The sequence below is a fragment of the Nanorana parkeri genome, unplaced genomic scaffold (genome assembly GCF_000935625.1).
Source record: "Nanorana parkeri isolate BGI_ZX_2015 unplaced genomic scaffold, ASM93562v1 scaffold47, whole genome shotgun sequence".
In the NCBI taxonomy this organism is placed as follows: domain Eukaryota; kingdom Metazoa; phylum Chordata; class Amphibia; order Anura; family Dicroglossidae; genus Nanorana; species Nanorana parkeri.
In genome coordinates this window covers 2,957,044-2,965,691 of record NW_017306315.1, presented here as the reverse complement: position 1 = coordinate 2,965,691, position 8,648 = coordinate 2,957,044, and the positions used below count along the sequence as shown (strand labels likewise).

Below are 8,648 nucleotides of genomic sequence, written 5' to 3'. Positions count from 1 at the left end.
AAGACTGGTCACTGCTGCTCTCTCTCCTTGTGCAGGGTGACTGGTCTTGTCTCTGTCCCCTCCCATAATAAGACCGCTCACTGCTGCTCTCTCTCCTTGTGCAGGGTGACTGGTCTTCTCTCCGCCCCCTCCTGTACTACAGACCGCTCACTGCTGCTCTCTCTCCTTGTGCAGGGTGACTGGTCTGGTCTCCGCCCCCTCCTGTAATAAAGACTGCTCACTGCTGCTCTCCTTGTGCAGGCTGACTGGTCTTGTTCCCGTCCCCCTCCTGTAATAAAGACCCGTCACTGCTGCTCTCTTTTCTTGTGCAGGGTGACTGGTCTTGTCTCTGTCCCCCTCCTGTAATAAAGACTGGTCACTGCTACTGCTCTTTCCTTGTGCAGGGTGACTGGTCTTTTCACTGCCCCCTCCTGTAATAAAGACTGCTCACTGCTGCTCTCCCTCCTTGTGCAGGGTGGCTGGTCTGGTCTCCGCCCCCCTCCTGTAATAAAGACCGGTCCTTTTTAAAGTTCTTTGGAAAGCTGAAAAGCCATCATTGTCAATTATGTATTAAAATCTCTCATGAATACAATATACTGTATGTATATATATATACAAAGTTTTAACATAAGGGCAAGGCTTTTTTATTTTTGGCTATGTGCCTGTTATTTTCTGCGGGTTCTCAGTTGAAAGTAACTGTCACTTTCTAAACATAAAAATCCTTATCCCGGTGTGTGAATTTATTAAAATATCTTCTTTTCCTTTGAAATGATTAACCAAACACAAATATTTGTTATTTACTATTCTCTTTTTGTGTATTTTGTTTTTGATTACATTTACAATGGCAAACCCCGACGTATGCTATCATTCTATGTGCTTTTGTTTATTTTGTTACCTTAACAAAACAAAAAAAAAAAAGGATATTTACAGAATACAAAGGGTTATGCAGGGAAACCGTTTCTGAAATAAGAATAAGAAGACGGTTTGGAGGCCGGAGGTCTGTCAGGACAGAGCCGGATCATTCACAAGGCAACCTAGACAGGTATCTAGGACCCGGTGTACTGTATGTCTGGGGGGCCCAGCGATGACCCTCAAGAATTCCCCTGGCCAAAGCTGTAAACTGGTCAATCGTTTCATAAGAGAGGATGGACTTGTGGGCAGTTGGTGTCTGTCATTGTAGACAATGCAAATGGGGTGACTCTCTGTGCCCAGCGTAATCCTTCTCAATGGAAGGTGGGGGGCAGAAGGGACAAAGCTGCTACCTTGTCTAGAGCCCCATACTGCTTAAGGCCCCATTCACACTGAGCGATTCGCAAATCGCGCGTTTGTCGCACGATTTGCATTTTGCGCGATATCGCGGGGTTTGTCGTGCGATATCGCGCAAATGCTTGCATTGAGCAACCTAGAATCGGTGCAAAATCCGCTCCAAAAAGGGTCCCGCTGTAGCGACGCACGACCCGCGACAGCGACGGACAGAGCCCCATTGACATGCATTGGAGAGCGATATTGCGCGGTAAATATCCGCGATATCGCGCGGATTACCACGCGATAAATTGCTCAGTGTGAATGGGGCCTTAACCTCTGCCACAGGGTGCCCAACTGTGCAATAAAAGCTCAGTTTAAGAGATCTAAATGTATTCTAACAAAGTGTTTTAGCAGCGATCGTGTTCCGAAGCACGGGCGGAATCGTGGCGGAAAACCGCGCGATGCACCCGCCGTGACTGGGATGCCATTAGAAAATAATGGCACCCACAGTGCGATCGGTGCACACCTAGGCGGCTCCTGACCGTGTGGCAATCCGCGCAGAATCGTGCACAATTGCCGCGCGGTGGGTTGTCGCCTAGGTGTGCACTGGCCCTCAAAGCTAGAGCTCTGCAATCATCATTACAGATTGAAAAGCTAAAGGGATGACCCGGGTTATGTTTCATAAAGGAAAGGAGGTGTCTCATCTGTCAAACAACATATATGTTACAGTGTTCGTTTTTGGGCTATTTTGCATTGTTGTAAAAAAAACACAGCACCTGTCCTGAGAAATGACATGCAGCCATCTGCATGTAGACAGGAAGTGACTGCAAAGGAGATCAGCAGCACAGAGCTGTAACAAAAGAAGAGAAATGTGAAAACAAGTGTTTTATTATTTAAAACTAAATGACAATTTTGACACACAATTCAAACGAAATGTCATCCAGTTATAGGGTTGCCACCCGTCTTCTTTCACTCGGACAGTCCGGTTTTGGAGTATTGTGTCCGGGTGTCAAGTAGGGTTGCCACCTTTTCTTCAAGCCAAACACGAACACTCTAGCAACGCGCAGACATTTTTTGGGGAGAATAAGTCGTAGCTTATTCATATGTACATAGCGCCGCCCATTCATGTGTAAATATCACAGTTGATACTGTTTTCAGTGGGGGGCCAGTAGTTCCTATCTTAATTTTGGTTGTCCCTGTCTGCTTGACATCTTGTGTCCAGGTTTCTTATGCCATGAAACCCGAATACAGCATTCAAAACCCAGACTGTCCGGGTGAATCTCAGACAGGTGGCAACCCTAGTGTCCAGCCAGCGGACACCCTTACACAAGTCACTTAGTACCGACACCACACAATTCACCTGAGAGTCAAATAGCACACCTGAGAGCTGCATAGCCCATCTAGGAGTCACAAAGCCCACCAGAGGCGCACAGTCCATCTGAGAGCTGCATAGCCCACCTGAGAGCTACTGAGAGTTACATAGCCCAGCTGAGAGTCGCACAGCCCACCAGAGAGACGCATAACCCACCTGAGAGCTGCTTATCCCACCTGAGAGTCACATAGCCCACCAGAGAAGTGCACAGCCCACCTGGCAGTCGCATAGTCCCCCTGAGAGGCGCACAGCCCACCTGAGAATCGCACAGACCACCTGAGAGTCGCATAGCCTACCTGAGAGTCGCACAGCCCACCTGAGAGCCGCATAGCCCACCTGAGAGCCGCATAGCCCACCTGAGAGCCGCATAGCCCACCTGAGGGTCTCACATCCCACCTGAGCTGACTCTTCTTGCTCTTTCTCCTGGCTGCCTCCTATCTCTCAACCCTATCCAGTTAGGTTTTAAATATACTTCAATCCACCACTGGGAAATACAGGCACTCATTGTAAAAGATTTCTGCAAGTGCACCATCATGGCGTCTCTCTGTATCTACAATGCAGAAGCAGGTGAGGCCAAGCAATGTTACATAGCTCTAGACTATATTTAACACGTTTTGAGTTTCATAAAATATATTATATTATATTTATTATTATATTTTCCTCCATTAAAGATACTCTCTTAATGAATGAGTACACATACACATACTACACAACGTGTTTTACAGGAGACTCTGTGATTGGTCACAATGAAACCCTGGAGGAAATACTTGCCATCTTATTGGCTCAGTTGCCTGTCAGCCGATGGAGGGCGGGTGGTGTTGTTATAGTAACCGGGAGAAGCTGGGGAAGGACGAAAGAACAGGACAGGTGCGCTAGTAAAAGTAGAGCGTGATGGGTTGACGGTGCCCAAAGCTGATTGGTTACATTCTCCATGAACTGAACGCTGAGTGGTAGATCGTTGCCAGGACCCCGAATTGCTTTACTCACATTGGCTATCAGTGACTCTGTCAGACGGGAAGCCGGGCTCTGACTGGAGAGATGTCTTTTGGTCACACTGGGAGGGGGTACGAGCGCTGATTGGCTGTCTGTATTGCAGTCAGGCTGGGGGCCAGGCGCTGATTGGATGGCGAGGAAGCACGTGTTCCGGTGACTTGAAGAGTCTCCGGCGTGTATGGGGCTCTCTGGCCTGCTGTGGAGGCGCTTTTGCCGGCCTGTCATCATGTCTCAGGCCGAGGTTCGGGCCTACAGCGGACGCAAGAACAAGGCGCCCAAGGAAACCCTCCGGCATATCAAGAACAAAGAGAAGCTGAGCAGGACCGGCTGTTTGGGGCCCCACACCTTCTATGTGCAGGCTGTGGCGGCCGGGAGCCGGGACTCCGGTGCCTCCCTCTACCTCTTCTCCGAGCACAACAGGTGCCTGAGGGGGAAAGGGCAATGGGGAGACTGGGGGGCGCATTCCGGGGTCAGGAGGGACCACACAGTGTAATCCACTAATGGATAGACAGATTGGGGTAGTATGCTGGGGCCCGTTGGCAGCACATTGGCGGTGGGAGGGCATGCCTTTATGGAGGGGCCACTTAAAGGTTGAGGGGGCATACAGAGGTGACACTGTAGGGAAAGGGGGACCCTACTGGGGTTGGGCACACTGGAATTGGAGGACTTGCTGTGGTCTGGAGGACCCTGCTGAAAGAAGGGGGCGGGGGCACGGGCACGGTGTGTTCTAAAAGGACCCTGCTGGAATAAGGGGGGCGTTATGTTTTCTGGTCCGGGGGTCCCTGCTGGAAGTTGGCAACCTGCTGGGGTATGAGAGGACTCCGCTGGATGAAGATGAACGTGCTGGGGTCTGGGGGACCTGGTGTAATCAGGGGACCCTGCTGAAAGAATGGGACATGCTGGGGTCTAAAGAGACACAGTGGAGACCCTGCTGGAAGTTGGGAGCATGCTGGGGTCCAAGAGGATTCCGCTTGGAGATGATGAATGTGCTGGGGTCTGGGGCGACTCCAGTGTAGGAAAGGGACATGAAGAGGTCAGGGGACACCCTTCTTGGGTCAGGGGGGACTCTTTTTCCCGAGGAAAAATACATGATGGGGGTCTGGGGGGCACTCTGCTTGAAGATAAACTTGCTGGGGTCTGGGGGGACCCCAGTGTAAGAAGGGGACGTGTTGCAAGGATGTGATGCGCTAGGGTCTGGGAGAACTCTTCTGGAGAAAGGGGACATGCTGGGGTCTGGGACGACCCTGTTGGAAGAATGGGGTCGTGGGGGACCACAGTGGTGAGGCAATTCTTGGGCTCAGAGGGGAGATGCTCGTGTCTGGCAGGGCCACACTAAGGATAAAGCAGCACCCAATGTAGGGTGGCATGCAATACATGGAATAGTGAAACCTAGGAGGAGGGACTTATTGATATGGTGAGGTGACCAGTAGGGGTCATAGAAAATGCCCCCTCCCCCAATGTGTGCACTGGTAACAGGAGGGATCAGACAGTAAAGTAAGGGGGGGGACAACTCATTCTGTGGCCTGGGTGGGGGGTGGCAGCCTGGGGATACAGTTCTCTGAGTTGGGGAGATACTGGAGTTACACGTGGGGTATTAGTGAGGGAGGGGGTGACAGCCTGGGGACACAGTTGGGGTGATACTGGAGTCACACGTGGGGTATTAGTGAGGGAGGGGGTGACTGCCTGGGGACACAGTTCTCTGAGTTGGGGTGATACAGGAGTCACACGTGGGGTATTAGTGAGGGAGGGGGTGACTGCCTGGGGACACAGTTCTCTGAGTTGGGGTGATACAGGAGTCACACGTGGGGTATTAGTGAGGGAGGGGGTGACTGCCTGGGGACACAGTTCTCTGAGTTGGGGTGATACTGGAGTCACACGTGGGGTATTAGTGAGGGAGGGGGTGACTGCCTGGGGACACAGTTCTCTGAGTTGGGGTGATACAGGAGTCACACGTGGGGTATTAGTGAGGGAGGGGGTGACTGCCTGGGGACACAGTTCTCTGAGTTGGGGTGATACAGGAGTCACACGTGGGGTATTAGTGAGGGAGGGGGTGACTGCCTGGGGACACAGTTCTCTGAGTTGGGGTGATACTGGAGTCACACGTGGGGTATTAGTGACACCATGGTGAGAGGATTGGCATTGTCTGTAATACTTTCATGTGTTTCCTCCCCTGCAGGTATCTGTTTAATTGTGGAGAAGGGACGCAGAGGCTGATGCATGAGAACAAGTAAGATTTTCCCTTTCTATTAGTTGTACATATGATGATGATGATGATGATGACGAAGACTATAACGCCCTCTGGGTGTATTCCCCATCACAGGCTGAAGTTGTCCCATCTGAATAACGTGTTTGTGACCCGGATGAACTGGGCCAATGTGGGAGGTCTGTCAGGTGAGTCATGTGATAAGCACTGCCACAGTCTGCATTGTGACTTGCTCCCTGCTTGCTTGAAGTCCATTTTTTTTTTTTTTTTTTTACAGTGTTGCTTGTTTTTTCCCACTGTAGGTTTGCTGTTGACGTTGAGGGACGTAGGACTTCCATCCTGCGTGCTGTCCGGGCCTCCCCAGCTGGTAAAATGTTTACCTTTGCTTTTACAGCATTGTGCAGCAGGGCATTGCAGAGAGTAGTGGTGGTGATGCACCAGGATCGGGGTGCAGCAACCTTTAGGGCAGCTGACCCATGAACGATGGTTGGCTCTTTGCTGTAATATGTCACTGTACTTGGCTCGGCACTGGACAAATGTCAGCAGGCAGGATAAAACCATGACAGCCGGCACTCCTTAACCCCTTGCCGCATATGCTGGTAGGCAGTGGTGGGCTTCCCGATCATGCGGTCGCTGTGATTGGCTGTCACAGCAGTCATATGACTGGAATCCTGTCCCACCAGCTCTCGATCTTAAATTGGGACTAGGAAGTGTCGGTGTCAGCTTGGTCACTGTGCTAGCAGGCGCTCTCGGAGCAGAACATCAAGCCACCTGATGCATAGACGTGTACGGCCACCTTCGAGACCTACCTGCTGTTCTGACATGTGTGTGTCATGCTGAAGGGAAGGTGATAATTACTTTCAGGAACCTTCCTTACCTGGCACAGTCTGGTTTCCTCCACCCCCCCCCCCTCCGCAGAAGCCATGGCATTTTCAGGGGGCAGGCACATCTGTCCCAGGTGAGTGTGGTTCTGATAGGTTCACTTGCTTACAGTGTTGACTGGCTGTGTTTTCCACCCCTGTTGGTGCCACACAACTGTACCATAGTATGATATCAAAGGTCCCCTCCATATAGTATTATAAAATATTCTACTTAAAGAAACCTGTCATCAGAAATAATGGCTGCCATCTCTATCCAGCATCTGAAAGTACAAGTTGCTTGTTTGTCATACCAGTCCTCTGACTTAGGAAGCATTAAAGTACATGCCTCAGCATGACAGCCAAGCAAGCAGCATTATTAGGTGGGGACAGCAGCTCTATATTTCTAGCAGATTTCCTTTTGAAGCAACCCTATCCCTTAAGGGTAACCTCCTAACAAAGCACGTACCTTGAAAGGAAGTCGGCAGAAAAACCCATTGAGAGCTGAGGGCCCAGGAGATTGACACGTCTGGAAGTGTCAGTTTTCCAGCAGTCCCTGGAGGACAATGACTTGGCAGCAGAGTGACATTCAGCAGGAGAGGTAAGTATTCCATGTCTTTACAGGATTGTTCTTTAGGAGGTTCCTCTTATGTGACACCTTAAGCCTGTGTGTGATTTGGACTGTTTATGGAGTGTGGTCACTAATGTGTCATTCTTTTTGTTTCCTTTTCGGTTAACACAGGAAAAATTCCTCCAGGCCATCAAGTCCTACTGCGGACCCCTAGAGGACATTAAAGTTGGTAAGCCTTTCTTTGTTTATATTGAGACTAGATGTTGATTACTAGTCATGTGAAATGGCGCCGGATGCTAGATTCTATTCAAGACTGTACACCAGGACTCTTAAGAACTGTAATGGGAAGGAAGTGTTATATGTATAGATCAGGGGTGGGCAACCTCTGCACTCCAGATGTGCTGAAATGTGATGTGACTCCGGCCGCAATGCGATCAGCCACACGTGAACGCAAGGCACATCAATGCCTACAGTCCGGTCAGAAAAAATAGTGCTTGCACGCAGTCAGTATAACGGAGCATCAGTAAAGGGATGTTGACAAGCTCACAGTGGGAATAGCAGCCATGAACTTTTTTTTTTTTGCTTGATGTGGCTGGGTCCTAACTGTATAGCAAAAGTGATCTAGGTGCACCTCCCCCTTCCTGGAGTAGTAGGGGAGCCTGGGACCCAAAAACAAAATGCATTATAATGGCAAACAAGAGCAAACTTTGGCTCAGAGCACCTCCACGTTCAGAGCTGTCAAACCCGGGCCTGTCCAGCAAAGTAAACGGTGGATTGTGGGCTTTTCCTACCCTATTTGCTTATTAAATAAAATCGATGGAGCCATCTATCTGCTGGAACTTATATGGAGACTTCAAAATGTTGGCATTGCTGCTATTTATAATATTTGTGTTCTACAGAGGTACGCCCTTACACTGATCCTGTGTACACAGACGAGACGATGACCGTTCACCAAGTACCCATCTTCAGTAAGTGACTGATCCTTCCCATCTCAGACGCCCCTTCCTGCTGCTGTGCGGTTACTCATCATTTTCCAAGCAATGCCGGTTTACACTCCTCCTCCGTTGTGTCTTTCACTCGCCTTTCCTTGGATGCATTTTTCTGTCAAAGCTCTCGGTATGCAAACTGAAGTATTCTAGTGGCCCCGAACTCAGCCCGTCTATTTTATGCTTACCATGCAATAAACTACAAACGTCACTTTGTGAATCACCCCCCTAGCCTATTAAATGTAGCTACTAGCATATGAGTTAAGAATGTAAACCCTTTTGAGGCCAATTAAAATGATCATTAACTGTTCTCATCTTGTCATTTGCAGCTAATGGAACTGAAAATAAATTGCCACCTCAACCACTGGATGCAAGTCCCTCAGCTGAGGCTGATGATCACAAAGATGGAAGAACCTCTACAGGTATGAGGACAGTCTCTGGG

General features: G+C 49.7%; 1 protein-coding gene across 1 annotated transcript in view; it reads left to right on the top strand.

The window, feature by feature from the left end:
• The first annotated feature begins 3,709 nt into the window (after nucleotides 1-3,709).
• Nucleotides 3,710-8,648, top strand: part of ELAC2 (elaC ribonuclease Z 2) — a 22,371-nt gene continuing 17,432 nt past the window's right edge. The window contains exons 1-7 of the mRNA XM_018573364.1: nucleotides 3,710-4,009; nucleotides 5,766-5,816; nucleotides 5,910-5,980; nucleotides 6,095-6,159; nucleotides 7,392-7,449; nucleotides 8,120-8,188; nucleotides 8,536-8,628. Of these exons, the coding sequence (XP_018428866.1) occupies nucleotides 3,768-4,009; nucleotides 5,766-5,816; nucleotides 5,910-5,980; nucleotides 6,095-6,159; nucleotides 7,392-7,449; nucleotides 8,120-8,188; nucleotides 8,536-8,628 (649 nt within the window). The 5' untranslated portion in view covers nucleotides 3,710-3,767. The remainder of the gene's footprint in view (nucleotides 4,010-5,765; nucleotides 5,817-5,909; nucleotides 5,981-6,094; nucleotides 6,160-7,391; nucleotides 7,450-8,119; nucleotides 8,189-8,535; nucleotides 8,629-8,648) is intronic.